Source organism: Lagopus muta, chromosome 7, assembly GCF_023343835.1.
Source record: "Lagopus muta isolate bLagMut1 chromosome 7, bLagMut1 primary, whole genome shotgun sequence".
Classification (NCBI taxonomy): domain Eukaryota; kingdom Metazoa; phylum Chordata; class Aves; order Galliformes; family Phasianidae; genus Lagopus; species Lagopus muta.
Window position 1 is genome coordinate 28,175,384 of NC_064439.1, and position 18,672 is coordinate 28,194,055.

Genomic DNA, 18,672 nt, shown 5'->3' on the forward strand with positions numbered 1-18,672 from the left:
AGTTTTCTACCTTTAAGATGTCAAGCCTTTCTTATTTGAGGTTTCTACTTTTTAAATCTAACTAGCTGAAATGGAAGCCACCCACACCATTTTTCTATGAAAATGAGATATTTGCAATATAATACTTGCACTGCAGCTCCATTCCTCCATCATTCGCACTCCATCGATGTCATTTCAGCGGTCTGAACAAGCAAAGGCATGCACATAATTAATTCCATGAGGGACAGCTTATTCATATACTTGCAGCTCTTGCTCTTTGTCTAATCAGTTGCACGTCATTTACAGTGGCTATTTCTGCTAATTCGAGTGTTCTCTGTAAATTATGTTCTAAATAAAGCTCCAAGTTTTCAGACTTTATTTTGTAGTTCAATCAAACGTTTTCCATTGTCCTGCACGCACATCAGCACACACACGCACCCTGGAAAAAGCTTTTTCTATTCTTCAGCTTGTGCCGTGCATAAAATAGTTTTAAAAATAACAACGCGGCAACAATTGCTTGCACATGTGGATGTCATAAACATCGCTCCGGGCGCCCCTTCCCTCGCTCCGGTCGCCTAGGAACGCGACTCTAAAATGGCGGCGGCTGCCGACGCGGCCGGCAGGCAGGTGAGCGGAGCCGCGGCACTCCCGCCGACCAGCGGCGCCCGCAGCCGCAGCGGACGGCATCGCTGCTGCCGCCCCGGCACGGCCCCTCGGAGCCGCCCGCCGCCGTAGCCCTCCCGCCTCGCCTCTGCGGCGGGCGGCGTGCCGCGGTCGGGCTGGGGGCTCCGCTGGGACGGCGTGGCAGAGGGCCGAGGCTCGGCTGGGGGGAGGAGATGGGGAAAGCTCAGCTAGTGCTCCGGCACTTCGGGCACTGCCCTTTCCTTTAAGCATGGCTGTTGAGCTCCATTTTGGAGGTAGGAATGCTCCCGTCTGCATGCCTGGCAGCTGCTCCCCTTTGCTCTCCCCGGGTACAGCTGCCTTCCTCCAGGCAGTTTTCCTTTTCCATTGGCAGATTGTGTGGGCCGTTTGTCCAGGACTTTCCCTGCCTGATGGCTGCAGTCGGGCTGCAGCCATATCAAGTTGTGGACAAATGTCCGACCACCGGCTGTTCTGAGTCAGTGTACACCATACGCCCCGCTGGATCCCCTGGGAAAGTACCGCAGGTTTCATGCACTTGTGTTTGCACCCAAATCTATCTTAAGCTCCAGAACACGCTACACGGACTCATCATGCAGCTACTACAGGCTGCTCTAATCATACCATCAGTATGGTATGATTAGTACTTGGAAGCTGCTTTGTATTTGCAAAAATATTTTATAGAGTCATAGAATCACAGAGTGGCTTGTGTTGGAAAGGACCTCAAAGCTCCAACCTTCTGCCATGGGCAAGGTTGCCACTTACTAGATACGCTGCCCAGGGCCCCATCCAACCCGGCCTTGAACTCCTCCAGGGATGGGGCATCCACAACCTCACTGAGCAGTCTCTGCCAAGGCCTTCTCACTCTCTGAATAAAGAATTACCTCTAACCTAAACCTCCCCTCTTTTACTTTAAAGCCATTCCCCCTTGTCCTATCACTATTAGACCATGTAAAAAGCCACTCCCCTTCCTGATTGTAAGTTCCCCTCAAGTACTGGAAGGCTGCAAGGAGATCTCCCAGGGACCTTCTCTTATCCAAACTAAACAAGCTCAACAATTTGTAATTTTGTGTTGTAAGCAAAAATCTTACTGATGCTGGGTGTAGTACGTCATTTACTAACCCCATGTTGTTCTGTGGAGACAACATTTATTAACTGCTGTCCCTGAGATCTTAGTACTCATGTTAAAAGAATTGCCTTTACAAATTATGGCATATCACTAACATGCTCTGAACATTTCATTTACTTCTATGTTTTTCAAAGTTAAGTATACAGTTTTCTGAATACATACTTTTAAAAAATCGTATGCATAAAATAAATCTGCAAATGTATTGCAAGTTAAGCTGTTCTCCTGGTGGTCAGCTGTACAGTTTGCCTGACACGAGCTGAGGAGCCCCTTCTTTGAACAGCCGTCTCACATCTATGAACTATGATTCTCAACAGGAAAAAAAAACTAAAAAAAAATCTAGAGTGAGCGTAACATAATTGTTGGTGTCTTTTTTTATCAATTTAAAGTAGAAACTATTAGTTTAATATTTCTTTGTTTTATATTTTGCTATAGTTTGTGAGGGGCCATGATTCATAGGTTAACTTTGGCATGTGTATTAATTTAGAGCCTGAATATGTATGTGTGACAATGTAATGACTTATGCAGGATCTTGTACTTAAAAATGTACTGTGTACTGTCAGGCAGTAGAGAAACAGCTGAAGATCTGTGGCTTTAAGAGGAACATGGATGTCTTGGTGTTGTATCTGGCTGGACAGTAAGTAGAATGTTTCTCTGACTTTTACTAGAAGTGGAACACACAGTACATGGTAACCATAGTGCTTTCTGTAACTGTCCCTGAACATCATTTATATGTGAAATACCAGCTTTACACCTAGTCTGTGCATGCTGTGCAAAAAGAAATGGCAAATAAACACAGGGACACAGGGAGCAGAGCTGCATGAGCTGTGAAGTAGTTAAATGCCTCAGCCCTAGGCACGCGGTCCTTCTCTAGCAACCCAGCATTGCTTGAGGGTCTGTAAGTTCACAGAGTTTTGCATGAACTTCTACCACAGGGAACAGAGACATGAAGCTTAATGGGCTGATCTCTACCTGTTCTAACTGGCTTGTAAGTCTGGGTGGAAAGAGTATCAAAACAGCAAATGAAGAAACACAGGACCTGCCCAGTCTGAGAACTGCCAATTTTCTGACCTCCCTGAAGAAATCTGTTGTTGCAATAGCAGAACTAAATGGTAGCACCTTTGATATTACTTGCATCTTGGCTGTTAAGAACTGAAGGGAGGGCAGGGCAACATGAAGTGAGTACAAGAGCTGTTTGAGGTAGGCAGCACTGATCAGAGAACTGATCTCTGGGAGCTTTGTGAAGCAGCTGAAGAGATGGGGCAGATGAGAAGAAACCATGTGAAGGAAAGGAAGGCAAAGTTTTCATGAACCTGTGGGTGATCTGGGTTGATAGAGCTGTAGGATGAACATGCTGAGAGGCTACCAGAAAGATGGATACATGACAGGACATACTTCCAAGTTTTTGAAAAGCATACTTTGAATTTCTGGCCAGGGCACAATTCCAAGTGTTGCATACCTGTCTGCAGCCTCACAGCTCTGTCTAGTTCGTGCTGTTGATATCGTGTAAAGAGCTAACATAGAGCTAACAATGATGTTAAATGTAATAATTCAGCCATGAGGCCTTCAAGGTCTCTAAATCCTATGAATGCAAAAAACAAACAAACAACAACAACAAAACAGGTGTTAGGGAATTTGAGAATTATTTCGTTTGCTTTTCGTGGAAGGTGGCCTTGAAAGTCTCAGTGTATCCCCTTAGCACATCTCCTGATTAACACCAGGAAGGAATTCAAAACTCAACAGTGGAAAGAAAGTATGAAACATCTGGTTACTGTTAAATTATTATAACATTTATTTTAGAAAGAAGAAAGCATAGAAAATCTTAGTAAGGAAGATATATACATACTGAGATGGTGTGTAGAGTCTTAATAAGTGTATTTTCTGATGTTAAATACTTAAAAGTATATTCTTGCTGGCTTTGAAATACTCCTTGCTATGGAATAAAGAAGGAATAAAAGAATAAAAAGAAATAATCAGGAGACAGATATAGAGGTGATCTGTCTTCCCATGAAACCATTTTGAGAAAGATGATGCAAGCTTGTTTCTTTGATGATTGAAGAGAACGAATTTCCTTTTATTCTATCCCAAATTACCTTGAACCTCAGCCAATCCCAATATCAGAATATGCTTTCTCAAGTGTTAATTTGACATAATTTTCTACTGGCTGAAGTAGGAAGAAAGTAAAAAAAAAAATAATTAAAGTCAATCAAATTTGAAGGAATCAAATTTTACTTTTAAACCACCACTGTTAAAGGCATGTCACAAAGTTTACATTTGGTCACTGAAAGCTGTCATCCTAGGAAAACTCATTAACTTAGCAGTAGGTAGGATAAGAGGGCTGGAGGCCAGAAAGTATCAGTTTGTAAGAGACATGCAAAGGCTGGAAGGCATACAGAAAGGGACATGCTCCTCTAAAATGTTAGAGAAATTAAGCTCTACCTGGGGCAAATTAAATGCCTTAATACTGCAAAGAAAAAAAAACACAACAGATTAGGACTTGGAGATAGACAGCCTCATCTTGGCTGTTACAATGGAGTAAAGCCAATTAAAATGTAAACCTGTGTAGAATGGCAGTGACAAAATATTGGGAAATTTTGGCTTTGCTATGTGAAACATAATTTGGCAATATACAGGTAAAAGTCTACTAAAAAAAAAAAAAAAAAAAAAAAAAAAACTCTGGAAGAGCTCTGCATTTCCTGTCAGCTCTCATGCACTTATCTTTATTACCTGCAGAAATGTATTTGCTTGTGACAACAAAATAAACACATATATACAAAATATTCTTGCAGACTTAGTTTTCAGAGGTGATTTGAGGAGACCAAATAGCCAGTTATACAGAGCAGCTGCTTGGGATAAGCTCGTGCTCAGAAAAATGCATGAATTAAAATACATCACATCAACTTTGTGGTGTTTGCTCCTGGTAATTTTTTTTTTTCCAAATGCAAGATAGAAAAGGTGCCCACTCCTTCCTGGAAGGGTTCCTGGAGAAAAAACACAAAACACCTGGGAAGAGGGACATGGCTTCACAGCTGGAACACAAGCAGAGCGGATTAGGCTGATGGTGCGAGATTAATTCCTACCAATCTGGTTCATTCTTTCTGGACCACTGGCCCTGGTCATGCAGAATGTTCAAAACTGACATGAAAATTTTATTATATCAATTAAAATTGTAAAGATCGTCTACAATTATTTGAGAGGAAATCAAGAACATTTATTTAAAGCAGTGAAAAACAGCAACAATTAGTGAAAATTATTCAACAGCTCACCCATATTCTCTGGTTAGTAGGTAATTTGTTATTTAGAGCACACCAGCAAGCTCAGCTTCAAAGTGCAAGGTACACAATTAAACTAAAATCCCTATAAGCACATGGGAGAGAGATCCAACCTCAGTCAAGGTATTCATTTAAAACAAGACTGCTAATGAATGTGAATACTAAGTTTATACGAGAAAAATGTTGAAGAAGGGCAGAAGATTTCACAAAATGCATTAATAAAAAAGATAAGGAATTGACAGCAATGTGCTTGTTGTCTACCTTCTCTTAGCACCATGGCCAAGGAATCCATATTGTCCTTTCACAACATTTTTCCTTTATGTTTGTATCCCCCAGAATGCAAAAATCCTCCTTCTGTGTTCTCAGTAGAGTTTCCACCATCTGCAAAGTAGATGAAATATTGTATTCACTAAAAATATATATGCTTTTATGGAAGAAGAAATTAATGTATAACTGTTTGTTCCCATTTCTTTACCATTTGCTGCTTTGTTATGCTTTCACTTTTATCATGCATATGTTATCTCTCCCTTTTGTACTTTTTTTGGTTTTCTACAGAATTGTTGCTTTTTAGTGCTTACATAATATTAGCTACCAGAAATCACACTGCTTACCAAGTGATTAAGCACCACTTTGTTTTTTTTCCACTAGAGGACTAAGGAGTATTCCAAGTCTGTCACTGTTTCATAGGTTGAGGTATTTGTGGATTAACAACAATAAGGTAATGTAATAAAGCTGTAGTGTCACCTACATATGTTTGAATTAAGGGACATTCCCAGGAGAGTGTTCAGTATGGCAATGTCCACATTAAGTTCTGCAGTATGGTCCTAAAACAGTTCCACAAGCCATATGCTGCACATGCTCCACCTGTGCAAGTCTAGATGATCATAATTACTATGTCCTGTATGAGTTCTAACATGATGCTCTGTAAAAATAGCCGAACACTACAGTTTTCAACCAAGTCTCAGCATGTTGTATTTTAGAAAAAATCAGCTACTTAGCAGTAGGAGGATTGTGTGATTTAGAAATCTGCAGATATTTAGCCAACAATTACCAAGTGTCTGACTGAATCCAAACCTTACTAAAAAGGGGAAATTTATAAAAGGTACTATTTTCTAACCTGCTTTTAAATTCCTTACTATACAGTAATTTACATGACTTTCACAAAGGACATGAATTCTTAAAACACCAGAAGTGCTTGCTCAGGTCAATAAGTAGCTCTGTGAGGAGAGAAAAAAATAAATTTACATTCCATGTAATTGAGGAGTATATGCGTATCTGCTGCCCCAGGCTAACATCAATTATATAGCATCTTATGTCAGCTTTGTTGAAAGACCTGTGGTTATCCAACTGTTCTCAAAGAAAAGCAAAACCATGGATATGCAAAGAGGTTGAACTAAAATCACAGTATAAGGCTTTCCGTTTTACTTCTAAAAGGCACTAAAGAGTAAGGAGAAATGGCCTGGTGACTATGAATATGACAAAGATGGAGAAATGCCATGCTGTATTACAGGTGTGTGTGTACCCACACTACAAAAAGTACAGTAATTGCTGCAAAGAATGTGACTGTTTTCAGATTGCTATTTTCACTCAACCATGTTTTTCTGAACCTTAAAGTAACTTTTAATTTCCAACAGGAAAACTTACTTTGTCTCTTCCTTTCAACTTTCAGAAGATACATAGAGCAAAACACGTTTGTCTTAAAGTCAGTGGTATAATTCAAGATCTAAAATCATTCCTACACCAGCAAATTACATTACAGAAATCAAAATAGTGTTGGAAATCAAATTCTATTTGTTGTCTTTGTGTTTAAACTGTAAGGATAAGCAGCTGTGCAGCATTAATGCTCTCAGCTGTTTCAAGGGCCAGATAGGCATCCCCTTCCAGATATTAACCTTGTATTCATATCAAGACTGCAAGATTAAAGACTTCCTATAGTAAGACGGTTTTTAAAAGGCTATGTTCTCTAACGTTAAATTTAGACTGTTACATAATAGTTTTTCTAACTCTAATTTCAGATTCAAGATTTAAGTTTCTTAAGAAAAAACTACTGTTTGACTGAGCTCTACCTCAACAACAATGAACTCACAGATATATCAGGTATCAATCTTCCCTTTTCAGATTGCTGAGCTGTACTTTCTTTTTTGTGTATTGGCATTCAAATTTATAACAGTGAATGACAGCCAGTAAGTTAATGGTTGAAAGCTCACATATATGCATAAATGTTAATTATTTTCTTAGGGATTTGATTTGTTCCAGTATACTTGAGTGGCAATAGACTACAAGTTCACATCAGGTGCTGTTTTGAGGGCAGTGAAATATCATACACTTTAATATCAGGCAATTGTAAAATATTTTGGACCCAGCATGACCATATCTTATATTCTAAATGAATATTTGAAGTTGTTTTTCTATTGGATGATTTGCAGTTCTGTTGTTGACCAGGCATTGAAGAAGCAGATAGAAGAATCTCCTGGGAGCCATTCATATTTAGATGATGAAAAACTGTAGTGCTGATAGACTTAGTATGAAAATGAAAGAGAATTAATTAATAAGTTGTCTCATTTCCTGTAGTTTCATCATTATGTAGTAACGCTTATAATCAGAAGTGTTTTGCAGAAAAACATTTTTATCTCAAAGTTCCATTTGTTACTTACAAATCTGTATATATTTCACATGTTCTTGTAGATTTAAGTAGCTGTGCCAGACCACCACTGAATTTCTGAATGAAGAGGCCAAAGCATATCAACACATTTGTGGATTTTAGATTTTTGAAATATTAATATTTGACTTTTATTAGTTCCTATAAAATATTAAAATGAGAAATTGTGTTGATTAGTTTCTGTGAGATCTTGTGGAAAAATGAATGTTTGAAAGAAAAATATTTAGGCAGAAGAGACATTACAGTAGATACCAACATAGGGGTTTAACAAAGTGTGGGGGTCATTAGCAGAAAAATGTGGATGAGAAAACCTGTGTAGAAATTGGAAAACGAGCTATTGAAACCAACTGTGGTATGACAGTGTGAACATGTAGTCTGGGTCAGCCACAGCCGTGCTTGGAATAACTTCTTCATACATTAATAATAGCTTGAAATGGAACTACTTTCTATAGGTATAATCTATGAATTGCTTGAGAGGCAAAGGCAATGTTAGGTCAGGATAAAAGGAAGTGGAATTAAAGATTACTGGGATATAGGATTCCATGGGAACTGTTGAGTCGTGGTCTGAGCCACTGATTGATCACCTGAGGGGAGCACAGAGCCAGCCACAGGTGAAGGCAATTCAGCTGTGTGACCGGAAGGGGTGGAGCCTGGCTGCACCTCTCCTGGACCCCGTTTAAGGGCTGACTGCCACTGGGAAAAGATTCTCTTTCTGGAGGTTGTTCCTTTTGGAGTTTTCTACTGTGAGCCTAGGACACAGGTGAACATTTCATTTTTGATCACTTTTTTTTTCCACCACAATAATCTTTCTAACTATAAACCTTATGAAATACCGCCCTAACCACGCCACTCTTCTAACTGTACTTTTGTTTATTGTACAATGAGGAAGGAAGGGATGAAGAAGGAAGCTGGTACAGATGTTTTGGGATAAGAATGATCAAGAGAAATGAAAAGAACTAGGGGCAAAATAAAAGCAGTATGACCAGGAATGCAACAGAGATATTAAAATCTCTGATAGAATTTTTTTTACTATTCTCATGCAGGGTCCTATAAAAATGTAGACCTGGCTCTATAACAAGAATGTAAAATTCAGTGTGCAATGTGACAAAATAATTATCTAGATAAATGTAATGATGTATAATGAGAATAATTATTTTTCATTTCAGGTGCTCTGAAAAACTTGCATTCATTACAGATTCTGTTGCTTCACAACAACCAGTTAAAACAACTTGGTGAAACAGTGAAGGAATTAAAAGGAATGATAAGCTTGCGGACCCTAAGTAATACCTTATTTTTGTTTTGCAGAACAGTGAGCAGTAGCTTTTAAGAATATCTTACCAGGATATGTTTCTTGTCTGCTTGTGCATCACTTGCCAATAGCTTCTGAAGCTAATTATCAATTTCAACCAAATTTGACAGAAGCGACCTGTAACACACGAAAATTTCATAGAGACTACTGCTACCAAGCTTTTGGCTGCTAGCTAGCCAGCCTTTGGCTTAAGTAGCTTGGAGGCAGTCAAAGCTGTGTGCTGCTCCCTGTTTGTATGGGGAAAATGGGGGAGTGCTGATATTATCATAGAGGTGACGGGAGATGAGAAACTGGTGTCACTGTTCTTGAGAGTGCAAGGAAGGTGATAGGTTATGGAACAGAAATTCCTGTCTTGTTAATCATATTCTTTGTAGAACTTAGAATCTGCTCAGAAAGATGCAGAAAATACAGGCTTTTAGAGTCTGAGAATAAACATACTCTGATATAATAGTATCTAAGTGGCATGATTTTGATATACTAGATGGAAATGAAGTTTTAAATTACATTATACAAGATGGTGCTGGCACCACTAAGCTAGCAGCCTACAGGAAAGTAGAATTCAATGCTATTAAGCTATTGAAAGCATGGGAAGTCTTTGTGCATGGTTCCTGAGAGAATATTGTCATAGATCATGCCAATCTCTCAGTACTTTGAGAACACAGGAAACAAGTTTATTGTCCTGCTGTCGCAATCACTGAAGGTGAATATCATCAAACCATACCTCCTTACACATTCAAAAATTGACTGCCTGGGTCACAGGAAAGGAAAAAATGGCTTGCAGAGTACAATTTTAATTGAAATTGATGTTGGTCTGAAATTCACGAACAAACCAAGTCTTTAGGAAGACAACGTGCTGGCAAAATTATTCTTTTTCTTTTTTCATTATGTGCAAGAATGAAAAAGAGCTCACGTAAGAATGCAGTTGTTTGAAGTGATTAGGCAAAGTCTGGACAGATTCAGACATTGTATGTATGAATGGTGCTGTCACTTGAATTGAATGTTATAGCTCTACTAATTAATATGGAGCTTCAAAAAGCACAGGGAGTCTGTGCTCATTGCAGTTAACTGTGGGAAGTAGAGAGGAATAGCAGATAGTTAAAGTGCTGCTGAGTCATTATGAGTGACGTTCACAAAGACTCTGTGAAAACTGAATGAATATTGGACTGGCCACCATTATAGAAAAGCAATTATTTAGAGTAACTTTTTTAAAAAAGGCTCTTCAGTTCAAAGATATGAGAGTAAATCGGTAGAAGAAATGTGATATTCTACTCTACGGTATTCATTCCCTTCTAACCTTTACAATCATTAAAAACAACCCCAAACTTCAATGCTTTATTTTAAAGAAATTTAATAGAAATGAGTTCCCAAATTACCAGGAGTCTATTAGTTTAATAAAATGCCTCATCATATTTGAAATAAAGGTCAGCAAGAAATGAACAAAATGTGTTTTAAAAGTGATTTATATCAAACTGTATTACGATAGCATCTGCTTGCAGTATTCAGGACTGGGAAGTGAGCGCAGCATTTCAGCTGTGTAACTTCAAAAAGGCCTGTGCCGTGATCCATCTTTATAAAATAAAAAGTGTTTTGGAAATGGGAAGCTTCTCACTGTTGTGAGGCAGTTTTTGTTTTTTTTAATTTATTTGTTTTATCACTGGAAAATTTGATTTTCAAAATATCTTGCAAAGCATCAATAGAATTTCTGGAGATATATATAATAATGTTTTATTATTGTGTAGCTCCTGTGAGCTGTTACAATGAGGCAGTCTGGTACACTATTATCGTTCACTTTGGGAGCAATATTCAGCTACCAGAATGTTGCATTTCTTTTTTCTTAAAGCTCTCCTGTGATTTTCGGCCACTGCACTGCTAAGGATTTGAAGCATAACGCCATTTTTCATCATGCATTTACTGAAAACAGTCAGTTTCTAAAGATTTACTGGATGGGTTGCTCACAACTGCAGACTTTTGGGAGATACATAGGGTTTCTTTATAGGCTCACCTTGTTCTACATCTCTTGGAATCTAAGATTTCTGTGTACTCTGCACATTACCTCAACTGATTTATTGTCCACATCTGATAACATCTTCCTGCTCAAAAAAGTTATTTTGTCTTTCACTATGCTTCTGTCACAATAGTTCCTTTCTACCCCACGTGGGGTAGGCACGCTCTTTTCCTACATTCTGAACTGGGAAAAGAGACAAACCTGTGGAGGAAGAAAGCATTATCCCTAATTTGTAGAAGGAAAATTACGTTATCTTGACTAGAAAGCAGAGCCAAAAAGTGATTCCAGATGTTTTGTTAAATAAGACCATCTTGATCTATATAGTGGCTGGATTTACTTTAAGATCAAGCAGCAGAAAAATTTGTATACTGTTAAAAATCAGTGCTGGTAATGAGGAACATGCTCCAAGCAGCATCTAGATTCAGAAGAACTTAGTATCAGCTCCTCCCTTTGTCTTGGAAAAATCTCTCTTTGAGTCATCATTCTAGTACTGCTCAAACAACAAACCTACCTGCTTTTAGAGAAGTTTCTAGGAAGTTTTTCTCTGTGGAATGCTACAGTGTTTTTTTCTTGACTCGAAAACATTCTCATCAGACAAACACATCTTATTTCTGATTAACGCTTCCTAGCAAAAATGGCTATATAGTCTTGGGTGCAGTAAAAACACAGAACTTTCGTTTGCTGCCACCTTGTGGGCTGCTTACTACTCCTGAATACGGTGGTTTTGTTGAAAATTCATTGCAACGTTGAAACATTTTCTGTTCTCTGAATACCTGAGCAGGCATTTTCCACATACAAGGTTCCAGTTGCCCACTCCAGCCTTACTGAGCCTCCAAACAATCAGGTAGTAGCACTGAACTCTGAGCACTCTGTGAAATTCAAATGTAGCCTGGTGAACAAAATATGAAATCCTGTGGTTCACAAGCCACTGTAGAATATTTCTCAATCTTTTTTGTCTTTTAGTATCTCTGAAATACAAGAGCTCTCATTTGCCATTCACCTTGCCCTCCTTACCTGTTAAGATTAAGTAAACCAGGGGATTTTTTGACCTACAGGGAATATTGGCCACAGCCTCTTTCTAAACAGATCAGTGTAGATCTTCGTAGAAATTGTCAAAACTGTTAACTTTATTTTTTTGCCTGCTGTGATATTAAGGTATCCTGATCTCTTTTTTTTTTTTTTTTTTTTTTTTTTTCTGTACTGTTGAAGAAGAACAATAGTATTTCTTTAAGGAGAAAAATAGCTTTTTTTTGTTTTTAATTTAGAAAACAAACTCTTTTTTTATTCTATTTTTTTTTATCTGAGCCAGTTTCTACTTTAATCAACTTTAGATGTCATTTGCATGAACCAAACCAAGTCTGGCGTGTGAGTTGGGTGGATGTTCCACATTTGCCAAAGCAGTAACAGAGGACTGATGCTTGTCTGTGTTGCAAAGGTTTGGTTATTCAGGGAATGTGAACCTGAGCATAATAAGTATTTCAGTCAAGTTGCTAATGGGCTTTTAGAACTTAGGGTCTTATAACTTAATAAAAGTGTGTGGCACTTCATTTCCAGAAGCATAGGTCCTTTTACACGTTTTAATCTTCAAGTTTTTCACTTTTCAAACTCATAATCCATAGAGAAATCAGAAAATGCAGCATTTTTATTTTATATTGCATTTATGGGATAAAACCTTTATATCGGCTCTGATAAAGCCTTAGGAGTCCTAAAGCTCATCTTTTTTTAATTAACTCTCTCCTGCTGCAGATTTTGTCTTATCATTAAACCATCAGACAAAAAACAAAAAACCTGCTACAATTTAAAGTAGGCATCACCAAAAATACTCAAGGCAATCAAAGGCGAGTATTTAGCGGTTTTGTCTGTATATCTTAAAAAATACAAAAAAACTTCAAAGGCTTCGAGTGCACAATGATGCCTTTCCTCAAATCTTGCCTGTGGTATTTTGCACGCTCTGCAATAAGCCAGTTCCTTGCAGTCTGTCTTCAATTGAGTGATTTTGTGAGTATAAGGGAACCAAGCTTTGCTTACCTGCTATAAAAATAATTTGAAGTTAAAAATATTTTCTACAAAATCTTTGTCTACTAGTGCTCTTTAATTTTCCTGTCTTGCTGAGTTTGTTACTTTTCTTTGTAGTTTTGGTGATGGCATTGTGTTGTATATATTTTGCAGACCTGTTTTACAACCCTCTGGCATATGATGCAGGCTACCGTCTCTATGTGATACACAGCCTCCCTTCAGTGCAGCTCCTGGACAGGAAGCGTAAGGATTGATTTTTCTCTTTTCACAAAGAGACTGTTGACTGTTGCTTTTGTTTTTTAATAAGTTTGGAAAGATATGTGAATTATTCTTGTCCGTTTCTTACGTACATTTGCTAATATCAGTTTGTTAGGTCTTTTGCTATAACCATTTTTGAAAGTTTTATTTGGCATAAACCCTTTGGTTCACCCAGCACTGTTAATTTCCATCTTTTTCTATTTAAATTGTGTATCTTGTAGTTGATCTAGATATTGTTGGGTAAGAGATATAAGCCTGCATTTAGAAACACGTGCCTCCATTTGGTGTGATGTTCTCAGATAACTGTGTGTTTCTGTGCGTTTCTAGAATGTATGCACATCCATGCTGACCAAGTTGTCAGATGGAAATCTTCATGAATCATCAGATCTTTCACTTGTTGTCTTAAAAAGAAAAGAATTATATTGAGAACAAATACATAGATATGTATCAGTAAATATATTGAAGGCAAACCAATTTAATAAACAAGCCACAGTGGAGCCAGAAAATCAGCTTTGGTGGTTGTGTCTTTGATGTTTGGTGAGCTGTGATACACAAAAGGATTGAATGTTACTGTGAAGGGCTGAGAAAAGTATTGATTTGTACCTGACTTTCTCCTCATGGGAAAACAGTGAGGAGAAACTGTCATCTTGGAAACCTGCTCTGAGCCTGTGGGAGAAACAGTGCAGGAATTGAGAAGGCAGCCTCAGGATGACTGTTTGGCTGCAGGTTACGCAGCCCTGCCATGAAGCAGAGCTGGCAGATGGGCATGGTCTGTGTTAGGGGTTATTGAGCTTCTGGGTTGACCACGTAGCCATCTGCCAATGGCTGTATGTTCATTTCCTATACTGGAAAGTGAAACACCTTCCCCGTGTACCTCCAGCCTCTTCAGTACTTGGTCTGGGGCACTTTCTTCAGACTGTTTTATTAACAGTCACTTTTGGCTGTCTGAAGCTAAATCTACTGGGAAACACACGCTGCCTTTACAGTTCTAAAAACGATTCCACAAAACTTCATGGACTCCTGTCTTCAGTACAGTTACACTGTATTCAGCTCTGGAGCAGGACTTGCAGCATTAATTTCTATCAAGCTGTACGCTGGGTGTTCTATTTAGTGAACTGTTTATTTAATGTTACAAAGACTGTAATGTGAAATTAAATATTTCCTCTTTTGATCTTGAATGGAAAATGTTCCATCTGTGGAACATTCCGACAGCTTCGGCCTGGCTGGTGTCTTTATGCAGGACACGTGCTCACACTTTGTTACCTCCAGACATGGATGCTGCAGCTCCTTTCTAATGAGTCCCCCAGATACCACAACTTAGAAACTCCCCGTATTCAAAATGTTCCTGCCAGAGTTAGGTTCTAAACCTACAGCTCTCTTCCTTTTTCCTATCTGAAGTTTTAGATTAGTATGCAGGTCATATCATTAGTTAAAATCCCTCATTTAACTTACAGTCTCAAACTCTTTCTTAAAAATGTGAAGTTATTTTTGAAATCAAGCACAAAACAAGAAAGTGTGAAGCTTTTCTTTTTACTGCACTCCTTCAGTTTCCTCCATAATTGAGCAATGGGAATTAAACTGACCTTGAAGTGGGATTTGTTCACACTGTTCGTAAAGAAAGTTCCAAGTTTTCACTGACTTCTGCAGTAGATGTCATCTGTAGTAATGAAGAGCCTTGTCTGGTAGTTTCTTCATTTAAAATTCCTGATCCTACTGTATCCAAAATCAATACTTTTATTTTGTTAGAGGGGGCTGTGCCCCAGAGCTGTAGCAAGCATCACTCTGTGATCTTCTTCTGAATCTCTGTGAAATTATGCAGATTTACATCACTGTTGTTATAAACCTGCACAAAATGAAGTTTGCATGCAGTTAGTACCAGCCTTTTTAGTTGATAGAGGAAATAGTTTTTTTATATCTCTTTTAACAGCAGTTACACGAAGAGAAAGGGAGTTGGCATTTCCTGTCTGTAACTGTGAAAGGTCCAGCGCTGTGGAGTCGATTGCTTTTGGGAAGAGAGTGGACTCAGTGCCAGGCACTGCCATCAGGCACAGCAGGGGCCCTCGGCCAGCCAGGAGACTGGTGGTGCCCCCAGGTATTCATAACCATAAGAGCAAAAGCAACCATTTGGGGGTGCTTTCAGTTGAAGTTCTTTTCATTCATCCAATAAAAACTTGGTGTCCTAGTTAGTAAAATATCAATGCATTGGGAACTCAACCAAACTGCTCCGCAGAGCCAGGAGCAGCGGTCAGAACAGCAGATGAATGAATCCTCAGCTGTGTGCATTATGACAAATATGTTCATAGAGTCACAACATTGTAAAGGTTGGAAAAGACCACCACAATCATCTAGTCCAACTGTAGTTCCTGCTACACCCTGTAGTTAAACAAGTATTTTAACAGCTGAACAAACAGCATTTTATTTTTTCAACATATATCTTATTGTTATTTTTTAAATTTTATTGAAGAACATCTCAGTACACCGTAATGCTGTTTTAGTGATCAGCATCCTTGAGTTTTGATGCCCTCTAGTGCTTTTATAAAATGATCTCTTGAAGAAAATATTTTCTCCTACTGTTGTAGATTTTGCACATCTTGCCTAGTTTTGTAAACAGATTCCTTTTTATGCTTTCCAAGCTGAGAATATTTTCATGATGTCTGATAATAGCATATAAAGTCATTTTCTAAAGAGTCCTTAAAACATTTACTGCTGTCAGACAGCACAGTGAGTACCCATAACCTTGTGACTGCTCTGTCATGGGGCAGTCCAGAGCAAACCACAATGTTGTCTGCTTTTTGGATGTACTTCTATGAAAAACCTACAAACCAATGCATGGAAAGGTTTGTCTAGGGAAAATTAAACATGAGTAACTGAATTTAAAAAGATTTTACATGTATCAAATCTGCTGATTTTTTGACTCATTTGAACAAGTAATTTGTGTTCAGGATGATAATCCTCAGTTCATCAAAGTGCTGCATGCGCATTGATGTCTAAATTTGAACTTTTTATTACAGGTCGGGAATTTGGAAATCACACAAATCAGTAAGTGTTTTCTGAGCTTTCTGTTGTTGGTTTTGTTGTGGTTTTGTTTTGTGTGTGTGTGTGCTTTTTTCAGAAAAAAAAAACAGTGAAAATAATTTCTTGACAAATTTTCTGGTGTTCTGTGTTTCACACAGTTGAAAAGTTGAAGCTGTATCATTCTGATAAGATAGCCAAGCCACTGCTGTATTAATTCTGATATGAAAAGGTATTCCAGGTGTATAAAAATGCTATTTATTTTATAAAAGTGCTGTTTATTTTATAAGATCAAATAGCAATAACTAGAAAAAGTGTGCTTGAAGCATTAGTGCGTCAGAGTAGCTGTTCTGTATTGTGGCACAGACAGCATTCTGCTTTCTGGTTGCTCAGAAGAACATACTCTCTGGAAAACATTACAGAGCTATAGAACAAAATGTTTTAAGTCTGTAGTTAACTTTATTCTGTTAAAATTTCGACATCAGAAATAAATGGAAAAGCTTATTTCTGTGACATCTGCCTGGACTGAGGTGGTTTTTAATGGATTTTAATGTGTTGGCACTTTTAGATGCTATCTTTATAAGATATTTAAAATCTTTAGATATCAGACTTTTGAGTTTCACATATGAAAATAGTTGCCAGATTTATTAAAGGAAATAATAACGGCCTGTATATGATGATTTCCCTTAAAAACTTGATTTTTACATAGTTATTTTCAGTACAGCTCTTTACAGTCAGCTTAATTTGTGTTTATAAACGATTTTCCTGTTTTCAGTGGAGTTCATTCATTGATGCAATGGATGTGCAGCTTCCACTCCATCTGAATTGTGTAGGTACTTAGAGTTGGTGAGGTACCCAAGTGTTTGACAGTCTGTGTTATACCCAGAGGAGGCAAGGAGACAGCCACGTGGTTTATGTTAGTTTCCGAGCACCGTGTGTCACATAGAGCTACACCTCTATGGAATAAGTTCTTACAAATTAGGGTTTTAATATTGTATCTGAGCTTAAAGTTTTGGTGGTTGGTTTGGAACTGATATTGCAAATCTGCCTCTTCTCTCTCACAAGTATCAGGACACATGAACAACATCAACTGAGATTTCTGGATTCAGTGTCCTGGATTCTTGCATGCTCACTATTTAAAAGACTCACACTGAAATAAATTTTGCATTTGCGTTAATGGGCATCAAATCAATATGAAATCATGCAGTGCACAGTTTCATGATTTCCACCGGATACTTGTAAGAATCAGAACATTAAAGTGGACAACAGTGCTTTAAATACATTTTAAATAATTTACTGCATGTTTTTTCCTTAGAATCTTGGACTGCTGACCTTTTCAGGTTTTGTTTTGCTTTCTAAAATTTGGTAACAGAAGGAAGCCTTCTAAAAATTTACAATTTACAATCGTCACTCCTGACTTCTAACTTCATTAACTATAGAAAGCACACTTAGTGAAATAACTCTGAAGTAGGTTGAGAGCATTCTGATAATGTTCATTTGTTCTTTTTGCAGAGTTCCATTTGAGAACCCAGAAGACGCTGTTTTACTACGGGCAATGAGAAGATCTATAATGGAATTTTCCTCTATTGACTGGAACAAAGTACCCACCTGTCGAGACAGAGGGCTTAAACACAAAGCAGAGGAATCCCCTGAGAAGCTGACAATCCAATTTAGATGACTTCTTTCTTCTTTAAGAAAAACACTGCTCCCCTGTCTAAAGTAGATGGAAGCATCTTACGTAAGTTACCATCTCTATAATGTAACTACACTAAAACATGCATCTAATTAAATGATCTTCCAGGAAAAAAAAAAAAAAAGTAGTATTAGTGTAACATTCCTTTTATCATCAAATATATAATATCTAGGGTCAACAAATTAAGAAATCAAATGCTAAACAGTGGTGATGTTATAACAAAAAAATGTTTGAAATGCAATTTCTATCGTACTTTTTTTTAATCTCAAATCTTAATTTCTTAACAAGTACCTTATAGGATACATTATTTCATTCTTTATAGTTTCTACTGCATAATTAGACTTATGATGTTCACTACCAATAATATATCTTCCTCCTTCAAAATAAAGATATGAGATAAATAGCATTCTTATTTCTAAGAGCAGTTCCAATTTGGTAATTTGTGTGCTACAGTAATGTGCTGGAATCTCTTAGTTTTATGACACTACTGCACTGTGTCTCACTACCCACAGAAGCACAGACAAGTAAGGGTGCTGCAGTGTGGTTCCTGTCTGAGGCTGCCTACACTCTCCATGACGTGTCTCTGCTTACTGGTGCTTTATGGGGAGACAAGATGTGCCATACAGAATGCACTGTGCCAGGACTGCTGACAGCACTGTGGCACTGCACCTGACACTTTTGGCTTCCAAAGCCAGTTACCGCTA

At 38.0% G+C, this 18,672-nt stretch overlaps 1 protein-coding gene across 1 annotated transcript; it reads left to right on the top strand.

Moving 5' to 3' along the window:
* Window positions 1–2,244: 2,244 nt before the first annotated feature.
* LRRC72 (leucine rich repeat containing 72) lies at window positions 2,245–18,092 on the top strand. The gene is given in 9 exon segments (XM_048951695.1): window positions 2,245–2,381; window positions 5,665–5,734; window positions 6,451–6,552; window positions 7,032–7,113; window positions 8,842–8,955; window positions 13,159–13,248; window positions 15,191–15,355; window positions 16,275–16,302; window positions 17,788–18,092. Coding segments are annotated over 9 exon segments (954 nt in total). The 3' UTR covers window positions 17,954–18,092.
* Window positions 18,093–18,672: the final 580 nt, after the last annotated feature.